Source organism: Scatophagus argus, chromosome 3 (genome assembly GCF_020382885.2).
Source record: "Scatophagus argus isolate fScaArg1 chromosome 3, fScaArg1.pri, whole genome shotgun sequence".
Classification (NCBI taxonomy): Eukaryota; Metazoa; Chordata; class Actinopteri; family Scatophagidae; genus Scatophagus; species Scatophagus argus.
In genome coordinates, this window is record NC_058495.1 from 14,246,913 (window position 1) to 14,270,993 (window position 24,081).

At 41.4% G+C, this 24,081-nt stretch overlaps 3 protein-coding genes across 8 annotated transcripts; 2 read left to right on the forward strand and 1 right to left on the reverse strand.

Moving 5' to 3' along the window:
- The first annotated feature begins 28 nt into the window (after positions 1–28).
- si:dkey-197j19.6 (neural Wiskott-Aldrich syndrome protein) lies at positions 29–4,814 on the forward strand. Its single transcript, XM_046383867.1, has 9 exons — positions 29–1,242; positions 2,578–2,724; positions 3,008–3,094; positions 3,190–3,274; positions 3,380–3,452; positions 3,550–3,634; positions 4,069–4,177; positions 4,298–4,530; positions 4,629–4,814. The coding sequence occupies exons 1-9, from the start codon at positions 1,144–1,146 to the stop codon at positions 4,749–4,751; spliced, it is 1,041 nt and encodes a 346-aa protein (XP_046239823.1). The 5' UTR covers positions 29–1,143; the 3' UTR covers positions 4,752–4,814.
- A 381-nt stretch (positions 4,815–5,195) lies between these two features.
- Positions 5,196–19,688, forward strand: pfkfb4b (6-phosphofructo-2-kinase/fructose-2,6-biphosphatase 4b). 6 transcript variants are annotated; one of them, XM_046383873.1, is made up of 14 exons: positions 5,196–5,351; positions 13,347–13,463; positions 13,585–13,681; positions 14,491–14,557; positions 14,665–14,739; positions 14,830–14,886; positions 15,185–15,306; positions 15,388–15,595; positions 15,721–15,867; positions 15,957–16,061; positions 16,162–16,291; positions 16,428–16,490; positions 16,719–16,783; positions 18,760–19,688. In XM_046383873.1, the coding sequence occupies exons 1-14, from the start codon at positions 5,309–5,311 to the stop codon at positions 18,817–18,819; spliced, it is 1,356 nt and encodes a 451-aa protein (XP_046239829.1). In that variant the 5' UTR covers positions 5,196–5,308; the 3' UTR covers positions 18,820–19,688. The 6 variants fall into 6 exon arrangements, with proteins under 6 accessions (XP_046239829.1, XP_046239827.1, XP_046239826.1 ...); XM_046383870.1 differs by lacking the exons at positions 5,196–5,351; positions 18,760–19,688 and adding exons at positions 11,608–12,083; positions 16,900–18,166; XM_046383872.1 differs by lacking the exons at positions 5,196–5,351; positions 18,760–19,688 and adding exons at positions 11,610–12,083; positions 17,059–18,166.
- Positions 19,689–19,744: 56 nt separating this feature from the next.
- Positions 19,745–23,298, reverse strand: arpc4 (actin related protein 2/3 complex, subunit 4). Its single transcript, XM_046383876.1, has 6 exons — positions 23,181–23,298; positions 21,795–21,913; positions 21,583–21,694; positions 21,348–21,443; positions 20,490–20,660; positions 19,745–20,271 (listed from the first exon to the last, which is right to left on the reverse strand). Exons 1-6 carry the CDS (start codon positions 23,181–23,183, stop codon positions 20,266–20,268), a joined length of 507 nt encoding a protein of 168 aa, XP_046239832.1. The 5' UTR covers positions 23,184–23,298; the 3' UTR covers positions 19,745–20,265.
- Positions 23,299–24,081: the final 783 nt, after the last annotated feature.

Sequence of the window (24,081 nt, forward strand, 5' to 3'; positions counted from 1 at the left end):
ACTTGTTTATCCACTTATTGTTGCTGTCCTTGTGGCAGTGTGAGAAATCGGTTCTTCTTGCAGTAAACAAAGAAAGACTGTATGTGGAAGGATTACATCCAGCGAATAAGTCCTCCGGGGAACTTTTATGATGGTTAATTATGTGGGTATTGTAACACGTACAATCAAAGGACATTTAAACTGTAATAGGTCGAAGTGTTAACGCGCTCCTGCACACAGTGATTTATCAACCTTTTCCAGACATTTCCGCACACTTGAAATTTCTTCCTCTGAGAGCCCCTGCCAAGTCATTATTGCCCATAACCTGCAAGATAAATGTCCACTTTTTGGTAAAATGTTGGGTAAACTAAGGAAAACATAAAAGGTTCAAGGAGTGCGATAAACACTCACTGTCAATTTTTAATGTATACATGATTATAGTAGCAGGGGGCATCCAGTGGTGGTACCTACTGTATTTTATAAACTCATCATATATTTGTATGTCAAACATGAATCTGAAAAGTAATGCAAAGAATCGATATTTTCCTCTAGAAGAGTAGAAGCATAAAATGAAAACATTAAAGGGAAGAATAAGTCCTTCAAAACTGAACTTAAGCATAGTATTCAGTAAATGTACTCAGCTATTTTCCACCACTGACTGTAGATTATTAACAGTTTCTAACTGTAGAAACTTTGTCTGTGTTTACTTTGCTGTGTGGGGGATAAAAATGTGTATATGAGATGAATATATATCTATTGTACATTCCTCAATAAAAAAATGATCACAAAAAAAACTTCTAACTGGAACAAAACACTCAGAAACAACTCGTTTATCCTCAGTTCATCTCCAGTTAAGAAATTCCAGAGAAACACATTGTACCTTTAACAAATTTTGATTGCAAATGTCTTCTTGCTGTCTCTTGCTGCTGACTGTATACACAGTTCAGTTGGTGAAGGAAGGCCACAGAGCACACACAGTGTACACCAAGGCAAATAAATTTGCATGGTTACCAGTTGCACTGGAAATATTGCCATTCAAACCAGTAACGGTTAATGTGAGGACTTATGTATTCAGGCTGAGTGGGTTCAGTGGATGAGAAGGAATGAAAGGACGAGGTGGTGACAGCACTGGTGAGTAGACGGTGAAATCAAGGACGTGATGCGATGGCGTCAAGTCTGACTCCTGGATGTCTTGTGATGAGCGACCTCCTGACTATCAGAGAGAAAGGTGTCCTCTTCACTCTGCTTGAACCTCAGTATAAGGTCAGTTCAGTTAAATCACTTATTAAATTATTATCCATAAAATACAATTTTTCAATCTCAGGTTTTTCTGTGTTTGAATCAGCACAACAGCCAAACTGAATAGATGTACAAGACAAATGAGCATTTTAAATATTAACAGAACATGAACAAATACCAGTGTGTTGTAAAATACTTCCATCTGTTAAGGTGAACACAGGGATGTTATGAGTCTAAAATCATGCCTATATACTGCTGCCAGTTTCTCTGAATCATAATCCTCTGTACACTAACAATGATACTTTAATTTCTGTTTTTCCCGCTGTTGTTTTCATGCTATCAGTTCAGTGGGTCATAGGAGGCCTTTTGGATGAAAGGGTTTTCTGTGCAAGGTGTTTTGTTTACATTTAGTATCTGCTTTTTGAATCAGCCAGCAACGCCACAATGCAGAGCAGGTGCTGCAACATAAAAAAAAGTGTACAGTAAAGTGAAAATCAAGGGGCAAATGTAAAAGAGAGGATTGAGAGAGAGAGAAAGAGAAAGAGAAAGAGAGAGAATTAACAGGAAGACTTTTTAAAATTAAAAAGAAATGTAGGCGTATCCAGCCTTAGTACTTGAGGCCATGCTTTGTTTAGAAACACAGATGTAGCTGCTGTCTTTTTCTAAAGGCTGGAGATTACACAAATAAGTTGCACTAATTTGCACTGATATGTGAAATCACAAAACAATATCACTAAAAATTAAAACTACATGAAAAAATACCCCTAAGTGAAAGAAGAGATTGCGGTTGGTATAACAGAGTGTCATCAACATAACAGTGAACAATTAAAACCCCATGCTGATGTGGGACCTGAAAGAGTGGTGATAAATCAAGATTAGGTCAGTGCAGAAGCTAATAAAGTAGTTTGAACTCCTGAAGCTCACACAAGATATAAAATGATTTAAATGTAGACTTTTACAGCACCATCAGCCTCTAAAAAGAGGTCACAGTCTCTCTGAGGAGCAGCCTCTCTGCTCTGAAACTAAACCAGAGTGTCTTAGAGGTTTCTCCGAGCCACAAAAGAAGAACACTGAGAACAAAAGGGAAATAACTACAAGGAAAATGCACAAACACCGGCTGCATCTTAAACGTTTTTGGGACCCTGAAAGTTCTCCTTTTAAAACAGCTCGACACATTGCTTTTACTCCAATTTAGTTTCAGGATCAGCATTTTTATTGTTTTCATAATAAAACCAAAAAACCAAGTAGTGGGGATTTTATTAGAACATTATTAGAACGAGCAGTCTTCTTAGCTGATATACACAGGTCCCAATAAGTTCATTCCACTGTTGTGCTTTGTTTGGCTCTGATGTATTTCAGCTGATCAAAACTACAGTAGCACAGGTGCTCGTCGCCAAAGAGACCCAGGGTGAGAGTCCAGGCTGGAGTGTTTTGGGGTGTGGTGCAGTGTGCCTCATTGAGGATGAGTCTCTTCATTCCTACTTCCTGTGTCTCTATTGTGTCAAGGTAAGAGGAACGGCTGAACTGATTCGAGAAACTCCACCTGCTCACATCTAATCTCACACCACTTCCCTCAATAACGTGACATTTTGTGTGCATAAGTATGGTTACACACACACACAGGACAGCCTGTTTCCTTTAATTATCAAGTTCCTTTGGTAACAATGGAGACTTATCTTGATGGGTGTGCCTGTATTTTTCCTCACATAACTACTCTAAAAGCTGCTCATAACTCCTTTTCTCTCTCCCTTTCCTCTTTTTCCTTCCCTTATTTTTCCCTTAAACAAAGCGTGCAACATTATTGTGGAAGCAGGAGCTGTATATCCCATTCAAGTACACAGCAACTCGCATGTTCTTCCACACTTTCCCCGCAGATGTAGGTGACACTTTTTAAAGTATCAGTTCATCCAAAATCCTTATCAGGGTATTAGTTTTCAATTTTTTTAAGGTGGAATTACTTTGCTTGTGCAGGGCCACCAGGTTGGCATCAACTTTGCAAATGAGACCGAGGCTGAGGAATTTCATCTTGCGGTGGAGGCTGTTCAAAGAGACCAGGGTTGGTCTTGTGTATCAATCAACATGACTCACATGAAAACACTGTCACTCTGTCAGGTCTCATTGACCTCTCGTTTCTTTACATGGTATGTCTTCTATTTTGCAGAAAAAATGATCAGGAAGATTGAAATGACAAATGGCACAGAGGACGGCTCAATAAGTGACCCATATGGTTCAGGGTGATAAAAATGTTTTTGACTTTGTAGACATCGTAAAAGGTGAGAAGTGAGCAGAGGATTAAAATGAAGGTTTACTTGTTGCTTCTGTTCTCGGTAGAAGTAAGGAGTTTGAGCATTTGGACGAGGAGCAACATTTCCCCATGGACACAACGTCCGAAAAGATTATACCAGCCACCAGTTCAGTAAGTCATACAGTTATATGGTGAAATGCTAACAGGCATTCTAATGCTAATAGGCAGTCAAACAGGCATCAGTAACATGAGATAACATGCTGTATGTGCTCAGTTTAAAGTTTAAGGACGTAACATCAGCGGTTGTCTGTAGCTGTTTGTTACCATTAAGACTCTGGAGTATGACTGTCAGCTGCTGACTCTTACTCCAGTAACAATCTGGGGAATTAAATTCAACAGGCAACTATCTTTGCTAATGATCAGAAATGTCCCAAACACTGCAAAATAATGAGATAATCAGGAAATACATGCAGGAGACAGGATCTCTCACAGACACTGCCACACACTTGTAATGGGTCATAAGTGATGATTTTGAGGGATTATTTTTATATGAGTCTATGCGTTGTTTTTAGAAAGTTCCTGCATATGCTTCTACATGCTTTCAGGATCTGAGTTGGCTGCAAACAAGACTTACTGGGGAAAACCCGAAAGACAAAGACATTGCCGAAGCTGTCGACTGCATCATCAACCAATCCATAGGATTAAAAGATTTCAGTGAGTTAAAGAACAGATCTAAGCGGTGTTTCTTTTGATGATGTGTGTTTTTTTTTAACTTATCTTCTGCTTGAAATGAATACCATATCTTTTAAAACAACATTCTGGCATGTTTGACAGGCACAGTGTCTCAAACACTGCCTCGAGCTACAGGGGCATCGATCTCTCTTGCTCTGAGGAAAGGGCCTTTGCCGCCAGTTCCCCCCATCAAGGGCAACACCACCTCCCAGCAAACACCACAGCATTCAGGAACACTATACCAGAGTCCGATTCCCCCTTGGATTCCTCCTCCTCCATCGACTCCTGCTCCAGTTGTCCCAGAGAGGATCAGAAAGAGTGCAAGTTTCAAACATGTAAGAGAGTTAGGACATATGGTGCTGTTCTGTAAACATCCTCTTGAATATGCAAAATGTATGGAGTGAATCATCTCAGCTTTTCCTTGTGATGTTAGATGTGCTGCTCAACATCTGAAGAAAGAGGTGACCTGATCCTGACAGCACTGAGACAAGTACTCAGGAAAAGGCAGCTGGGTGCAGATGGGAGTCAAATGGGGTCTGACACAGATGTGCAGTGATGTCTGCCCTAATTGTTTTTATCCGCGCTGTTTATGATGCATTCATTAAAAAACTGAACTGCTGCTTTTTGCCTCTCATTCTCACACAGTGTGGTGTGGGGCAAAACTTACTGCCCCTATTGACACTGAAGTGCACTGCAGTTGAATTTTGTCACAACCACAAGAGAGGGTCTCAGAATAATGTGCTGATGCAGGACCCACCTTAGTTAATACTGTACTCAACAAAAATCAACTGGTCTTGAAAAACCTGAGGCTTTCGGAGGCCATGTCTGGTCTGGGGTCGAGGGGCAGTTGCATGCACGGTCAGGTGCATGCAACTGCTAAAACATATCTAGACATAGTTAAACATATCCAGACAGGTGTAGAGGTAAAAATAAGGGTACACATCTAAACTTATTAAGCGGATGTGGGTGCGTGGGTGCGTGCGTGCGTGCGCGTGGCTAATGAGCGCGCGCCTCTCTCCGCTCTCACTCGCTTCATTCATTGCCGCCCATGCTGCTGAGGGAACTCGCACTGCCCACAACGCTGGGGAGAAGAAGAGGCTTTAAACCGGGATCATGAGGGGCTCCTGCCGCCCGAGAAACACGCAGGACAGGCCAGGTAGGGTTCAAACTCCCGCTGGGCTCTGACGTTTCTCCGTCTTATATTTTTTCCGACACTCTTTGTCAGTCGACATCGTGTGCAGCGAGCGCTACGAAGCAGCCGTGCTTTGCAAGCGGATGAAGTAAACAAGTCTGTGTCACGTAGGCATGCTCCAGGGCTGACAGGGCTCTGTACCGAGGACAGAGGCGGGACAGGCTGTCGCAAACGGCCGTGAAATGCGAGGGAGACTTGGCATTTCAGGTTTCACGTACTGAAGAAATAGTTTGTCACTTTTGCAAATGCCGGTGATGCTTTGCTAAGCTAGCATCTTCCTGGCTGCAGCTGCTTGTTAGCTAGCCAGTGAGCTAGCTGGTGGGCTGATAGTTATTAGAGTGACAACCAGAGGTAAACACTGACTGTCGGGCTTAGGTTTCCAAACATCAGGCCATTTAATTATGGTATTGTACCCTCTATCTGATTTGTATTAGGTTAGAGATTAAGGTTGAGACTGCTCAGGCTACGTTACACACAGAAAATGAAAATATTGTGTGCCCGAAGGAGAATTAAACTTAGGAACAGATCTTTGCATACCCTGACCTCAAGACTTATTTAACTGTGTCCAGCAAACACCTGGTTTTTGGAACAGCTCTGTTTTCAGAGGAAATTACACACTTGTAATGGATGTCTTGCAGTATGTGGGTTTTTATTTGGTTGGTAGGGTGGTTCCTCTACTTGTCTTGCCACAAAATGTGATTTAATCATTTGTGAGTGACACGTTTACTGCAGCACATACTGAACAGGTATGTGGATATTGCTCGAAACATTTCAGTCTGACATTCTGTGTGTTTACTTTGACATGCTGTCAAACCAACCATAACTCATTTGTCCTGCCGTCGAATTTCCTTGGTAACATAATACTATGTGCATACAAATGGAATCATAACCACTGCTATGGCCCCTATAATCCAGTGAGTCACTTTTTATAAGAGCAGGCTATTACATAACTCTGTTGTTCTTGTGGCATGGAGGCCCGTTTAAAATTATGTTACTGTACTGTTGTGTTGACACACGCCATGCACAGAGGACAAACTCGGCCCAAATCTCTGATAGACTTTATATCCTGACGGAGGGATTCACTGCTGTTCCTTGTGCGAATATGGTCACGGTGGTTTTAAAGCCTGCAGCCCGAGCTGTTGTAGCAGATGTACGAGGGATGAACAGAGCTGAGGCTGTGCTGGTGAGTAGGACGTTGTGCTCTGCTGGCTGAGTGTTTGCCAACACACAGACAGGTGGGGCTTAGCATAAAAACAGGCAAACCATGATTCAGAGTGAAGTATTTGGGTTATTTATTTAAAGAACTGTTGGATAGTTTGCATTTTAGCCATTCATTAACAGTTGTCGTGTATGTTATGCTGTCCTGCTGTTAAAGGGGATAGAAAAATTACGTTATAAGAAGGCGCTGGTTGTGAAAGCGTCAAGGTAGCTTTGTCCCAAGAGTGCCCACATAGCCCATATATGTTCAGGACTGCAGACAGAGAGATATATGAGAAATACGCTTCAGTGGTTGCAGCAGATCTAAATCACACCGACGTCGCATCCTACTATGCACTGTGGCGGTGGCTGTATACCTCATGGGTTATTTGTTGCCATTTCTCAGACGCTGCCTCTGTTTATGCCTTTCTTTTATGCTCAATAATCCTGATTTCTTTCTGTTTCTATCTCAGTCGTTTACCTCCTCTGAATAATCACAATATATCACTCCCTCTCCTCCTTGCTCACTGAGTCAGTCCCTCCCTCCATCCCTGCAGCCCCCTCCCTCCCTGTGCCTGCTCTCTATCTGGGGGAAAGTTCACCCGGTCTCTGAGAATCTCATTATACGCTCCAGGCAGAGCTGTAGCATGCATGTGTATGTGAAACGGCTGTTACAGTACTTGTAACGCCTACTCAGCGCCCTCATCTGGCAGATGTTTTGCATCTGTGAGCGTTCAAGTTCAGAATTGTTAGTGTTATTGCCTTTGCAAATGCAGCAGCGTTTCTGCACAGTGGAGATGTTAATCTTGCTTGTTCAGGCTCAGATGAAACTGTTCCATGTAACACAATAGGAGCCCATAGATAGCCCATATGATAATCCTTTTCAGTCATATATCAAGCAGAAATGCTAAAATGGATTTCTGAGTCTGGTCTGAATGGTACATTATCCAGTGATAAATTAGACCATAGTTTGTTTCTATCTTTGTGTACAGAACAGCGAAAGGTCTTCTTCTTCCCCTGCCAAAATGATGTTCATAAAGAAACCATTTTTCTTTTTGGCACAGAGGAACATGACTAGCCTACACAAAGTCATGACCTCAACCCAGTCATGCCCTATCAGAGACAAGACAGCTCACACTGTCTTCCTGTATCTGTGATACCTGCGGTTTCACCACTGTCACAGTCCTTCATGAGACTCACAGCAGTCTTGTGACTGATTTTTTATTTTCTCTTCGTAGTCACCAAAATAAATACATGGATCTATTTTTTTCACTCCACACATCTCTTGAACTTCATGACACTAAAATTTGCAGGAAGACAGATCAGGAGAAAACTAATTTTAAGACCTGTCTCTGCCTCAGTGTCACCCTCACAAAGTCTGTAGATAGCGAGTGCTTTGAGGCCACATGTAACAAAAAGAAAGAGAGATAAAGTAAGGCGCAAACAATAATATTTGACTATCTAGTGTTGTATTGTTAATGTGTAGTGTTTACAAGTGCTAAATGGGGATGGGAGAGAAGACGAAAAACATGACTCAAGAACTCATATGCTGATTTTGACAAAATTTCACACAATTGTCACACTGGATAAAATGATGAAGTGATGACATTTTACATCCTAAAGGTCAAAGGGCAGTTTCTCTGTGATATTATAACATTTTAGGGCTGCCCTTTGTCACCAGTCCTGTTCATTATTTTTATGGACAGGATTTCAAGGCGCAGCCAGGGACCGGAGGGTGTCTGGTTTGGGATCCACAGGATTTCATCTCTGCTTTTTGCGGATGATGTTGTCCTGTTGGCTTCTTCAGCATGCGCTGGGGAGGTTTGCAGCCGAGTTTGAAGCGGCTGGGATGAGAATCAGCACCTTCTAATCCGAGGCCAGGGTTCTCAACCGGAAAAAGGTGGTCTGCCCTCTCCATGTTGGAGGAGAGTTCCTGCCTCAAGTGGAGGAGTTTAAGTATCTCAGGGTCTTGTTCACGAGTGAGGGAAGATGGGAGCATGAGATTGACAGGCGGATCAGTGCAGCGACAGCAGTAATGCGGTCGTTGTATCGGTCCGTCGTGGTAAAGAGGGAGCTGAGCCGTAAGATGAAGGTCTCAATTTACCAGTCATTCTACGTTCCTACCCTCACCTATGGTCGTGAACTTAGGGTCATGACCGAAAGAACAAGATCTCGGATACAAGCGGCTGAAATGAGCTTCCTTTGCAGGGTGGCGGGGCGCTCCCTTAGGGATAGGGTGAGGAGCTCTGTCACCCGGGAGCAGTTCGGAGTAGAGCCGCTGCTCCTCCACATCGAGAGGAGCCAGTTGAGGTGACATTGGCATCTGTTTCAGATGCCCCCTGGACGCCTTCCTGGGAAGGTGTTCAGGGCATGCCCCGCCGGGAGGAGGCCCTGAGGAGAAGCCAGGACAGCTCGGCTTGGCCTGGGACGCCTTGGGGTCCACCCGGAAGAGCTGCAGGAAGTGTCTTTCTATCCATTCTCAAAAACCATAACTCAGTAATAACTATTTCACATTTGCTCAGATACTGAGCTGCTGACGCCAATCTTGGTTGTACATCTCGACACTGTGCTCATTGAATAGATCTTCTGTGCTGCTGGCTTGATGATGGTTAGAATTTGTAGCTTCTTTGCAGTGACATCCATATTTGAAGCACTGTCTGCCCAAGACCCGCTAAACTACTGGTTGAAGAATAACTTTTACCAACATGAAAGCCCCTCCACCTGCACTATACTTAAGAGTGTGTGCTGAAAGCTAAGAAAATGTGTGTGGGATTAGCACTGAAAACTCTGACTTGTAGTGTCTTCTTGATGGGATTAGTCCTGGTGACATCCTGACTGTCTCTACCAGTGGAGCCCTTTGACCTCTGGGTGTGTTCACTGTCAGAACAGACACCAAACTTGTAACACAGTTGCCATCATAACCTCAACAGAGCCTAGAGCAGGCATCTCAAACTGGTCCACAGGAGGGCCGGTGTGGCTGCAGGTTTTTGTGCCAACCAACCAAGAGCACACCGTTTGACCAATCAACTGTCTGAAGACGGAGATCAGTTGATTAAATGAGTCAAGTCTGGTGTGCTGCTACTTGGTTGGAAAGAAAACCTGCAGCCACACCGGCCCTCCTGTGGACCAGTTTGAGATGCCTGGCCTAGAGGTTGAAGAAGCGGCTTGTGATTGGAGGGTCGCCTGTTCGATTCCCCCACCAGACGGGCAGGAAAAATTTGGGTGTGATGGAGTGATTAATGAGAAAATTGCTCTCCCATTAGCCGGCTGATGTGCCCTTGAGCAAAGCACTTAACAGTGGGAGTCCACTGCTCCTGTGTGATTCGCTGCATTTGCTGGTTGTTGCTTGTGTGTTCAACCAACGATGGGTTAAATCCAGAGGAAAAATTCAGTGTGTGTGTAAAAATATACATACAGCCAACAAAGCTGATTCTTCTTCTTCTTCTTCTTCATTGTTTATTTCAGTGAATTTCAGATATGTGGCCTTTTAAAGTGAGTACACAGTGCCACCTGGTGTCACAACTATTGGACCACATGAAGTCTTGTTTGACTGTCAAACAGAGCAGACTTCAGATTCTTTACTTGTCAGGATTTTGCACATTTGGCATGATTCAGTCATTACTTGAAAGTGAAACTTAAACCAGTTGAGTGTTGTGCAGGGCTGCTGTTCTGGCAGTCAAGTATTTCTCACAAGTCTCCAGCTGCTGTTTTGATCGTATGAAGTCTCTTATGCTTCACCTGAACATGAGACTCCATAGAAGACTTAACTGTACCACAGATAACTGAGGTGCTGAGATTATTATTCAATCATCCCATTTGTTGATCAGCACGAAATGACTTGGGTCAGTTTTTCAAGCAGAAATACTGAATAGATTCAGCCATATCTATACAAAGATCTGCAGCAGCTTTTCTTTGTGTGTGTGTGTGTGTATATATATATATATATATATACACACACACATACACACAACATATGTATGTGTATGTGGCCTAATTGAAGATGTCATTCTTGTCTGTGGGAACTGGCAATAATGGATAAATTTGATGATTATTTTCTCAAGTAATCGACTGTTGTTTTTTTCTAGAAGATGTCATTGTAATTTCTCAGAAGTGACATCTTTAAATAAAAAACCAAGGTATTCAGTTTGCAGTAAATCGAAGAGAGACAGGAAACAAAAAGAAGCTTTGGTTTTTTTCTTTGGGCTTTTTGTACATATATATATATATATGTACATATAACTGGTGTGGCTTAATTTCTAATGATGATGATGATGATAACACCGAGTTAAAACGCCTGGTCGAAATCCTTGGTAGACAAAATGTTTACATCGTCGCAAACAAGATATCCTGTACTTTGTGTGCGTATCTGTAGTCGAAGTTGTTGATGACTTTTGCCACCTAAAGAATGTGTGTCTGAGGTCTGTTGGGCCCGTGACTGACTCGTGTAAAACTTCAGGTTACGACCATTCGTCGTGACTATCTGAGCCCCTTGCAGTCAGCACGCCCTCACCGTCTCCAACCCGTCCCTCCTATTGGCTGCTGGACCTCTCTTCTCTTGTGTGATTGGCTCGGCTCTCAGCTGCATTCACTGCCCATGTGTGCTGCATGTGAACAGCTGAACGCTTGTTTTTCTTTTCACATCAGCTTTCCTCCCGCTTCTCGTTGCTCACTCCCCGCGTCATTACGGTAACGTCTGAAGAAAGTGTTTTTCTAGGAAGTGTTTAGATGTACTGCTCGTAGTCTGGGAATATTTGTCAGAACATTTGTGAAAGGGATTAAACAGATTGTATTGTTTGCATTTACACCACAAAATATATAAAAACAAACACTCTTCACAGAACACATATCTTTCTGTGTATAATGATAGCTGTTAACAGAAGATAGCAATGTTTATTTGTGAAATGAACCTACTTGTATTTCTCTTAGATTTGCGTGAAGTGTTGATGACATTTCACATTACATTTCAAAACGCTGGAAAAAACAGTAAGTAGACCTCAAGGTAGATTTATCTTGTCAGACATTCTGTTTCTTTATTTATCTCGAGTGAATATGTCATTATTGACACAGTTGCTTTCCCAGGTTTAAAGTATTGGTGCATTTACGTACTGTTAAATTCCAGCCGGGAAATAAATCTGTGATAAATAACACATGAAGCAACACGACTGAAAATGCTGGCTGAGCGAAGTTACATCCTGTACCTGGCTCCTTGTTTTGCTCCATCGCCCTCTGTTGCGCTAAGTCTCCAGTCGTTACGGTAACGGGAAACTGCTGTTTCTCAGCTGATATATGACATCCTCCCTACTGCAGCCTGCGGAATCAGACTGCCAGGGATAAAGCCCATCGTCTCAGTTTCTCGCTTGGAGGCTTAGATCAATGGTCGAACATCGAAAATGTTAGACAACGAAGAGTTCATGCTGGAGACTACTTCTGAGCTCACTCAGAACCCGCTCAGAAAGATCTGGATGCCGTACAGAAACGGGCACATAGCTCAGAGACGGGGTAAGATGCAACTGGCTGGCCGGCAAGTGCCGCAAAGGATGGGACTGGGATGTGATGTGGGGCATCTGTTAATGTTCTCTCTTTTTTTTTTTTTGGTATCGCTGATTGATTTTTTTCCCCCTTCATATTGTGGCGAGTTTTCTTGAGCCCAGTCTGTCTTAAAACTTGCAGAAATGTCGTGATATGCGCGGTTGTTTTAGCTAGATGTTGCGCACTCATGAAGTGCTGAATATCGTCGCCTTTTTGGTGCGTGGCGATGTTGCATCATGCTCAGCTTGTCTGGTGAAATTGTCCACTTAGCCACAAGCGTGGAGGAAAATCTGAAGGGAATAACTGTCCGAAAAGAATTTGGCCTAATGACATATGCATGACCCAAATGCATCAATTTACCGAGGACCACCACTCCCAGCCAACATGTCTGAGTCTGTCACCTCTTTAGTTTGGATGTGCGAGTGGACAGCTGTTTTTTTAATACATATATATATATATATATATATATGTGGGCCAGTTGGTCTCAGTCTGGTTTTCTTTCTCTCTGCAGGTTCTTTTTTTGCTGAGTCAAGTTTTGCTGTTTTTCTTATAAAACATGCTCCACCTGGCGCTCTAAACGCGTATTTTTTAATTATTATTTGTTTTATTTTATTTATTATTTATTTTATTATTTTGTGCCCAGTGTACGGTATTCACTGGGAGTCTCTTTAGACATCAGTCCATAATCCCTTGTCCCGTGTTGTCCGTGACATGAGGAGGAAGCTGTCCTGCAGTGACATGTGGAGAAATGCTTATGGTTGTGAATTTCAGTGTTTCAGTTTGTCTGTAGAAGTTTGGCACTTTGAACCAATATTTTTCAACTAGTGTATTAGACATAGTTTTAAAACTGACTTTTGCTGTTCCACAACATGTCTTTTATTAACCAGCGTGACAAAACTTAGGCTTTGCCGTCTGCTGTCTTCATGCTCATCTCGTCCTGATACTCCATAATTTGTTCAATTGTAATCCTTTTCTGATTCCTCCTAAGCACCAATCGGACATCCGATCCAAAATGCCGACAAGATGCATGTGGCTTGTGTTTGTCAGTCAGCTCACAGTGTCGGTTGTCATTTCTGTCGTAATGTGGGTCACTGTCACACAGAGTGAGCTGTTTTAACTGTCTGCTGTAATTACGAACCTGTAATTAAGTCTGCTATGCTCAGCAAATTCAATATTCGTCAATTGAGTTAAATCCATTTGAAATGTTTGTGTTTTTCTCTCTCTCTCTCACAGTATGTATGACAAACTGCCCAACCCTGATTGTGACTGTAGGTCTTCCAGCCCGAGGGAAGACTTACATTTCAAAGAAGCTCACACGCTACTTAAACTGGATAGGTGTGCCAACCAAAGGTACCAGCTGCAACCCCAACGCATGCACACACACACACATATTTACATATTGCTTTACAGTAGAAACCAGCTGCAGTCCCATCTTTAAAAATAAATCTCTAAAACATTTGATCTGTAACAGAGTTTAATGTTGGCCAGTACCGGAGGGAGTGTCTGAAGATCTACAAGTCCTTTGAGTTCTTCCGCCCAGATAACGAAGAGGGTTTAAAAATCAGACGGTAAGTCTACGCTGACTTCACTGTCTGTCGGATTGTATCATGCATTGATGGCCGACTGACGTGCACTGATGAGAAGACAGTCTGTGGGTTTTCAATCCAACCGACGACTCCACCCACTGATTACAAACTTGTTCGGGTAGAAGGAAAGAGCTCATTTGTGAACTCACCTGCCGAGGTGATCAACTGGAGTGAACACCTGCAGACTTTTGGCTCTTTGTATACAGTATTTATTTAATAGTACAGCACTGTATCTTACAGTGTTGGTGACATACCTTATAATAAATACATTGGACCATATGCTGACTGAAATGTGTGTAAAGCTGTGCTGCTATGGCATGAGATTGATCTTTATATCGTATGATAAATCTTATTTTCTCTGTAAGTAAATCTGTAGACCAATAAAGAAAAAGATTTTTTTAGGCGCTGATTCCTCATCCAAACTACTTATTTGGAAATGAAAATAAAAGTCAATGTTAATGTTATTGGCAAAATTGTCTGATTGTCCACCAGATTTTGAGAGTTTCTGAGAGATCTGAGTTACTTTCTGGTTTAACTTTTTGACTAAGCTGCACACACACAAACACACACACAGATTTTAATCAGTTACTGTCTCAATGATGTTTTCGATAAGTGAAAGCTCTTTTTACCATCTTCTTTTTGCCTTGAGCTTGTTGGGTGCAAGATGTCTACATCTTATTATAATTTATAACATTGTCTCGTATTGCATGCATATGATGTTACAAATTATTTTTATATCATGTCTGCCAAAATAAAAATACTCTGACTCTGTGTCTGCTGACCTTCCACAGTCAGTGTGCGATGGCGGCACTTAATGATGTTCGGCAATACCTGAGCGTTGAAGGAGGACAGGTGGCGGTGAGTCCTTGATGTTGTCCCTAAGTTCTCCACGGCAAATGATCAAATATCAATACATGTACTGTACATCAGGGCTGCATGAGGACTGTGTTTTCCTGCTGTTTCAGGTGTTTGATGCCACAAATACAACAAGAGACAGAAGAGGGACCATCGTCAAGTTCGCTGAGCAGAATGGATTCAAGGTATGTTAACCAAGGCTATCCAGTTTATATCAGTTCAGTTATACATAACTTAATGACCTCCAGCTTTACTGTACTGTCTTGTCATTCCAGGTGTTTTTTGTGGAGTCTGTGTGTGAGGACCCAGATGTCATTGCACAAAATATAGTGGTAAGCTTTGTCTTTTTTTTCATTGAATCTAATTCACCTTCTTAATTATGTGTGTGACATTGGTAAGTTTCCAAAACTTGGAAATTTGAGAGTTATCCTGGAGTTTTAGTCTGAATCCAAGACCAGTTCACCTTTATATGTTGTAATATGAAGGTTTTGTCAGAATCAGGACAAAGAAGACTTTTGAGCTCTGATTGAAACACTGAAACTAAGGGTGAAAAAGGTCTAAAGCAGTGTCAGGCAGTTACCTTCCTCTTTCCCCTGCTCACATCCTCTTCCTGTGTTTCCTTCTTTATAGCAAGTTAAGTTGGGCAACCCAGACTACATCCACTGCGACGCAAAAGACGCTATTGAGGACTTCATGAAGAGGATCAAGTGTTACGAGTCCTCATACCAGCCCCTGGACGAGGTCCTGGACAGGTGAGGATACACAAAATGACTCCATTCAGATCAAATTGCCTCCTCAACATGGCAGATGGTTGACTTGAGACTCTTGTCTAGGGATCTGTCCTACATAAAGATCATGGATGTGGGCCGTCGTTACCTGGTGAACCGCGTCCTCGACCACATCCAAAGCCGAATCGTCTATTACCTGATGAACATCCACATTACGCCACGCTCCATCTACCTGTGTCGCCATGGCGAGAGTGACCTCAACATTAAGGGACGGATTGGAGGAGACTCTGGCTTGTCTGCCAGAGGAAAAGAGGTGTGTGTTCGTTTGATGAGAGCATGTGTGAGTTTAACTGTGGTCTAAAAGAATGTACGGTTGTATAAGAGAAAATCGTTGTTCTCATTGGATTTTGAAGTACATTTCTTCAATGGTTTCTCTAGTTCGCCAAACATCTGAAGAAATTCATCCAGGACCAGGACATCAAAGATCTAAAAGTGTGGACCAGCCAAATGAAGAGAACGATCCAGACAGCAGAGTGCCTGGGAGTGCCATACGAACAGTGGAAGTCCCTCAACGAAATAGATGCCGTATGTTGATTCCTGTATCAGTCGAAATGAACACCTTTCTGAGCATTTGTGTACTCAGGCTGAGCTCCTCTTCTCGCCTCTTTACACAGGGTGTCTGTGAGGAAATGATGTATGAGGAGATCCAAGAGCATTACCCTCTGGAGTTTGCACTGAGAGACCAAGATAAGTACCGCTACCGCTATCCTAAAGGAGAGGTGAGGGTGTGACTCTTCCAGATGTCTCTTTTATTACTTTGAGGATTCTTTTGTGTCCTGGAAAGTGTATGTTTTTAATGGGTCTGCGGTTCTCCATCAGTCTTATGAAGACCTGGTGCAGCGACTGGAACCTGTGATGATGGAGCTGGAGAGACAGGAGAACGTTCTAGTCATTTGTCACCAGGCCGTCATGCGCTGTTTTCTTGCATATTTCCTGGACAAGACTGCAGGTATGGACGATTGGGACAAAATGTAACATATTGAAAAGTATTGTGCTGATTGTGCAGCTTTAACTGAGAATTTGCTTTGCACTTTGACCGTGAAGCTGACGAGATGTTCTGTAACTTCACGTCTCTGCCTCCACAGATGAGTTGCCTTATCTTAAGTGCGCTTTGCACACCGTGTTGAAGTTGACCCCCATGGCTTATGGTGAGTTCTGCCATTTTCAAGGCTTATATTGGCATATAATTTTAACTATTGTCATTCTTTCACATGAAGTTACCTCAAAGTGCTGTTTGATTTTATCTTATAAGGATATCTGAGGATATCGTCTTGTATTTTGGTTTCAATTAGTCCTTATTTGCGTTCCAGTGTTACCGTATTTTACTCTTCTTTGTCTGACTATCAATGATCCATCTTTTGTTTGCTCTCTCTCAGGATGTAAAGTGGAGTCTGTATATTTAGGCGTGGACTCTGTCAACACACACCGAGACAGACCAGAGGTAGGTATCCCAGGCAACACACAGAAATGTCTCTCAGCAGAAGACGTAGACAACTTGAATCCACATCAGGCGTGATTCACCTCACTGCATTATCCATCTAACTCATCCGTGACCAGGGACTCAGTCGGGAGGAAGTCTGGCCGTGACACTTGAACTGTAGAATCTGTTTGAGACTTTCTGGAGAGTCGTCCATCATATTTAGAGTGCGTCTCCTCTCCCTCGTGATGCGGGCCTAATAGTCAGTGCTGATCCGGTCCTCTCTTCTTATTGCACAGAGAGTGTAAATGTTTCACATACAACAGAGGAAGCCATGTTCAGTTTCCATCAAAGATTCCTGACCGCAGCCAGGACAACATTGACCGCCACATAGCAATGACACATCATCCTACCTCCATCCCGTCAGCAATCATTTTGAACACTTTACATTTTTGTCTCTCTCAGTGGGAGCAGAGGCCTGCTGTTGTATTTTTTCCTCTCATGTATTTAACTGTGGTGGCCCACAAAGCTCAGTGCACTGAAACTTAAGAAAACTCATCCATAGAACAAGGAAAATATCATCGAATTGACAACACGTGCAGAAATGCGCTGCAAATACAGAAAAGAGGACAAAATGCGAAAAAAATGCTGCAAGTCATACAAAAAAAAACAACCGGATGGAAACTGTGGATGTTCGTTAGTTTAAACTTTCTGGTGTTTGCTAAGTTAGTGTTCAGAAAAGGCTGACAAACATCTCAGTTCGCAGGTGAGTCCGAGTATGTTTTTCACATTCTCGTGTCCCCTGCAAGCATCTGTTATTTTCTGCTGGGTTTTGTACGACTTGGAGGATTTCTGCATTGGTTGTGTTTCACGCTTCTGTATTTGGTTGTTTTCTCTCTTTGGAGCCAGTTTTTTTTTCCTAAATGCTGTGCATGTGTTGCCAATGAAGATTAATGAAGTTCCTCATAAATACAGAAGTACAGATGTGTGTGTGTGTGTGGTGTAAATATGCAGTAAATATGATAGTGAATGAATGAGAGAACATTCCTTAATATTGTTTTTAAATCTTTTTTTTAATACCATGTAGGATGTAACATATAATGTAATACTGAATGTTACCTGAAATGTGTTTTGTATTAACAGCTATTTACATGTACTGTGTATGATATAAACTTGCTGGGTTTTTTTTTATACTTACGTGTACAAGTGAGACACGCGATGAATACATTTAACCTCAACATAAATTTCTGCTGCACATGTATCGAAGAACAAATTTTAATTCTAGTAATATTTTTCTTTTAAAATAAACTGTGTCTCGATGTTAACACGTGTTTACTGTTTAAATGTGATGAGTTAATCTGCTGCGCCCACCCAAAAAAAAAAAAAAAAAAAAAATTCTCTAAATAATCAATCACTGGACCTCCACTTGACTTATTATCTGGCTACTGGATCACACATGTGCTTAAATTATTTCCTAAAATATAAATTTTGTTCCCCTTTTTTTCCCCTTTAAGGTTTACTTATTGTCAATAGAAAAATCTAAAGAGAGAAAAACACCCATCCTCTTCTTCCTGTTACTCTTTTCTGTGATCACGTCAGTATTGAGACATTTTGTCAAAGCTGCTCTGCATTCAATAACTACAATGTGACTGAAAGTACAATTCGCTATAGATCACTTGTGTCAGTGGAGGTTCGAGTAGGACATTCAATGATTTGTCTCAGTGAAACAGCTGTTTCTAAGTGCTGTAGAAACAGCTGTGCACTTTTTAATAGATGTTTCTAAGGACACAAACTTATTTTAACGAACATTTCAACAGCACCTAGAAGATCCAATCATGCGCGCTGTAAATACCACATGAACACAAAAATTCTCCTCCCATTAAACTCAACATATGCAAGTCATCTTACTGTTGAGACATGAATGCAAAGGAATTTTTCAGTGAAATTGCTAAACATTAGAGCTGCGGGATTATAACTGAGACCTTTCATCACTGTTTCAGAATGTGAATGTGCAGCGCAGCACAGACGACGCACTGCAAACAGTCCCAGCTCACTTCTAATCTCCTGCACTTCCCGTTCCAGCCGGGGCCTCGTCCGGCCTTCCGCTAGGATCCCTGAACAGCATTATGGGAAAGGTGCTGTTCAGCTGCCCTCCATGTCAGCTTCTTCTTTTGGAGCAGTGAGCATTTTCCCAGACTCAAAACTGTAAAGCACTTTCATTGAATATAATATTGTTCGTTTTTATGCACCTGTTGTGAACTACACTGTACTGCTACTGTAGCTAAACTCACAGTGAGGAAATGTTTTTTATATACGAGTCTGTCATTATTGTTGCAATACTCTTCTGTCTGTTTCCATGAATCCACTGTACATTACAGTGCATACTGCCATATGCTTCCAGTGTTTCTGAAGATGTCTATATTGTATGAAAGACAAGAATCATAACCACCAACAAACCTGTGACTGACATTACTTCAGTTCATCCAATTCCTAATGTGTTGGGTGGAAACTGTTTTTCTTGCCTTGTTGCTGTTCATAAGGCAGACAATGTGCTCACTGTGTCTGCTCTGACTAAATCAATATTAGGATAGAAACGTTCCAGAAGTGAGGATCAACTGCTCGTACCACAAGGAATGGAGATTACAGTGTAAATACAGGTGACACTTTTTCTCTTTTTAGCTCACATTTTGTAATCTGAAATCTTGTTGCTGTGACAAATCTTCAGTTTTAACTGTACATGTGTGTTCGTTTAATGCGAGTTCTCTGTCCAAATCCACCATGTATTATACAAAGTTATTTGGAGAACCCTGTACAGTTCTGTAATAACATACACTTGATATTGTTTACTGCACTGGAAGTATAGCTCCAAATGCCTTGTCTGTCTCCTTCTGTAAATCTCAATAAACCTTCATTGTTGGGGGTAAAAACAGAGCTGCTGTGGGCTTCATAACACCACAACAGATGAAAGAAAAAAAATCACTAAAATACAAAGGATAATGTTTTTATTTATGTTTACTGCCAGCAAGTATATTTATTTTAATTATTTCCATTTACAATAAGGTTGACTCTGTACTTGTGAAAAGAAATGTGCGCCAATTGATTGCCCTCATGGTCTGTCCTAACGAAACAGCAAAATTAAATTTATGTGCACATAGTATTTCTATATATATATATATTAAAAAAAAACATTTAAATTATTTTAAAATAAAGTCCATATTACCCTGTGCTCACTAATATTGATTACAAAGGACCTGTCCTGACTTCCTCTGATGTTCTACAGGCAGAAATAAACATCTGGTGTGAATATTCATTATGTACAAACATCAATATTTTTGAGCAAAGGGGCTTTTCAAGGTTAAAGGGCAGAACCCCATTGGCCCATACGTCTTTACTGTACGCCTTCTGTTTCTCATCTCCTCTTGGCTGATCATATTTTGTCTCCTCTCTGATCTCTGAACGTTCCACATTGACGGCCAAGATTGCAAAAGGAATGTAGGTTTTCTCTCTCAGAACTGTAAGAGTAAAACAAAAATAATGCTAAAGTTTTTTTTGTTTGTTTTTTTTTTACAATAACTTTAGAACATTCTAGCACTAAAATAACAGCACAGAAAATAACTGAATCAGAGCCCTTATAAGACACCCTAGTATACAAACAATGCAAAACCTAAACTACTTTTACAAAAAATGCTGCATCAATTCAAGCACAGAGACACAAAAACTTCCAACTTACATTTTTGAGGAACTCCTCAGCGACGATGCGAGCCCTGGCGTTGACAGACAGCTTCATTTCACTGATCTCCTTGTCAATTTCTTCCATGAAATGAATGACAAAATCCACCAGCTTGTGTTTGTACATCTGCTCTGTGTGGAAGTTGGTGATGAGAAAACTGATGTCATAGCCCTGCGAAATTCAGGTGGACAGCAAAAGAAGAGTGTTAACGATCTGTTAGCAAACAGTGATGAAAGTGTTTTCAGGTTTACAGGTTTTCACATGTATCTGTTTGATTCAAAGCTGGTGAACAGTAATAACTGACAGGTTCCCACTATTTGTAACAAATTATTTTCTAAAACATCACCTGATTATTTGTGGAAAATGTGGAAAAAAGGTGGCTTAAATAACTGGATGATAACTAACTGGAACGTTCAAGGTGCATTCAGAGCATTTAACAAAACATAAAGTAACTCGTGCCTAACTATACTCTGTCCTCAACTACAACGAAGGCCGACTCCATCTGCAGGCGGGGGGCCTAGCAAGGTAATCATGCAGAAACCTATGTCAGATCACACGTGGAAAAGTTCAAAGAAGAGCTTGTGAAAAATTCACATTAAACATTCGTACTTCAACCAAAATGTGAAGAACTCTACTTGGAAGTAACGAAATGATGTCAACACCTCAGAAACACAAAATATGATGGATTCGCCTTTTTGGTGGATTTCATTGTGATGTTTCATAAAATTTACAACAGGTCATATAACAAAGTCCTTTTCATTTTTGCTTATGAGGATATTTGGGGTAATTTTCCTTGACTGAATCAGTATGTGTGGGAACCGTGTAAATGTGGCTGGCCCATTTTCAAAGCCCACGTACCTCCACGGGTTTCCTCCTGAGGATGAAGAAGTTCTCTGCTCTCATCATCATGAAACGCATGAATTTATGGCACAGAATCTTCTCGATCTCATCTGCCTGCAGTAGCAAATGATTTATGAGGAATAGTCCAGATTAGAGATACAGTTATGATCTGCACATCAATCATATCAACCATCTGTTACGTATCAGGGTCTAAACACGTAACCACAGGCACCCTGACAGCAGCCTGACTGACCTGCTTGACGGCGATGCTGACTCGAACTGAGTTGATTGAACCCTCAATCAGAACTTTCTCCTTGTCGTTGCGGCTGATGATCACAGGTTGGAGGAGCAACTCTTTACTACTCCTAGTGGCAGAAGTGGGAGAAACACACACAATTGACTTCCTGTCCAAAGGCATTAAGAAGTGAAACATGCACTGCTCAGAGTTTGCGGTGACACACTCACCGTACTTCCACCTCCGGCTTGTTGTGTCTCTCCACCACTTGTGAGGAGAAATTCTCCAGGCAGAGGGCAGCCTGCAGGGTAGCCCGCACTGCATTGAGATATGGGCGCAAAGTTGCTGTCTGTGGGAGAACAGCAAGAAAGAGTAGGCGATTATCATTACTAAAGAAGAATTTCTGACTGTATAGGTAGGTGTATTTGAGACTGACTTGTGAAAGGTCCTGTGAATCAACAAGTTTCAAATACACACTCTTCCCTGGTTACACTTCGCCTAATAACAATGCACAGTATACATTGACTGGGTCTTTGTGATGCAACTACCACCTCATGTCAATGAACCTGGACTCCATGGAGCCAGAAAAGTACTGTTGACAGGAAAAAATGCTTGCATAACTCTGGGCCTGCTATATAATGAATATAGCAACTATTTGCCATGTAAAGACATAGCAGAGTAATGACGTCCTCCCTCTTTGCACGTCATCACAACTCTTCACTATTTAAGCCTTCTCTATCAAAATGTTTCTGTTTATATATGTTGTTAGTGAGCTGTTTTAAAGTTTTAATTATCGATATTGCCCTCTCAAATACAGTACCAAGATCAAGCTATACTCCAGAGGTGATGTTTTGTAGCTGACTCTATTATCTGACCCCAGTCAGCAAACACAAATACAACACCAACACACACAAAGCCCATAGCACGCCTAAGAACATAAGCCATATGCTGTTGAAAAAGAAAAGCACAATATCTAAATGTGATGACAAATATAAACAAATATTAATTTAGCAGTGACATTGTTCAAAGCTGAGGGTACATGCAGTCCAACCATATCACCATCTGAACATCTGGTACCAGCAAAAGACTCAGCTACTTCACCAGATGTTGGTAATTGCAGGAAACACTGATAGAAGTTTAAAAACTTAAATAATAAATGTTAATCAGACAGTACGATTAAGCTTAAGCTGAGCGATAAAGCAGCTCCAGATGGTGCAACACAACATCATCAGCCGGTCCACCAGATGTCTGTCCATCACTGCAGTTCGCACTCTTTTATTTAGCAAGCATTACTGCAGTGTAAAGACCATTCTCACATGTCACACCAATTCTAACAGTCCATGTGGTGTCACTAACTGCGTGCACTACGACGATGTACCATTCTACTCTGTCGTATATTCTCTTTTGAGCTAGGAATCCCACCGGCTAATGTTAGCTTGTTAGCTAACTACCTGCCAAGCTAACACAAATACGACCAGAGCAAACGTGAGCCGCGCCCTTCGCGTGCATGCAGTGTTAGTCGAGGACTTTAGTGAGGACTTAGTATGGACCAGATCTGAAATAGGTTGCTCTTAAACTGTGCCGGTTTATCAACACATACGGATAATTTCTCTTACCATTTCTCTGAATGATGAGAGGCTGCTGAAGGCGGAAGTAGCTACACTTGTTAGTGCTCTTCCGTGAACATACCGGAAGTCAGCTCTGCCTCCGAGCCACTTATTCAGAGGAGAAATAAAAGAGAGCACGAAATTACCAATAGTAACAGTAATAGTAAATATTGAGACTCCAGCATAATAATAATAATAATATAAAAATACCCTTATTTATATAGCACCTTTCAAAAAACCAGGTTTCCAAAGTACAAAGCAGATTAATTGTTCCTCTCACCACAGACATTCACTGGAGGCACAACTCGCTATAACGGTCTACTTATTATATTAATGCAATCAAATATTTGTTTAACTGGTTATTTTAGCTTGCAGTTTGAGTTTCTCTCTTGCTCATGGTCAAACTCTAAAATAAAAATGAGCAGTTAAATGATACTGAAGTTTTCATTTAGTTTTCCTGATTACTATTGTACCAGAATGGCTTTTCTCAACTAGCTGAATTCAGTGTTATGCAGCCGTTTTTTTTTTATGTCAGTGTTTTTCAATGTCTGCTTTGAAAAAAAATTAAGAGCTTATTAAAGATATCACACAGCAGGAACAGCACAGGTGTAAATAATAAAAATGTTTTTGCCTGAGTCCCATTTAGTTTCAGAGTCCAGGGATTGCACGTTTAACTTCACTGTCACGATTCACTTATTCTTCAGTAACACTTTTGCTCTTGCTTTACATACTATGACGAGACAAAATCCTTTGGACACACGGTCGTATCCTTTGAGGTCACGCAGTCCCACAAGTTTACAGTTATTCTGGGTAATATAACCTCTTTGGACAATGAAATTAAATTGACTTCTTGCTACTTAAAGTGAACTGTTTGAGCTTATCACGTAGCAAATATGGAATGAGTGTGCAC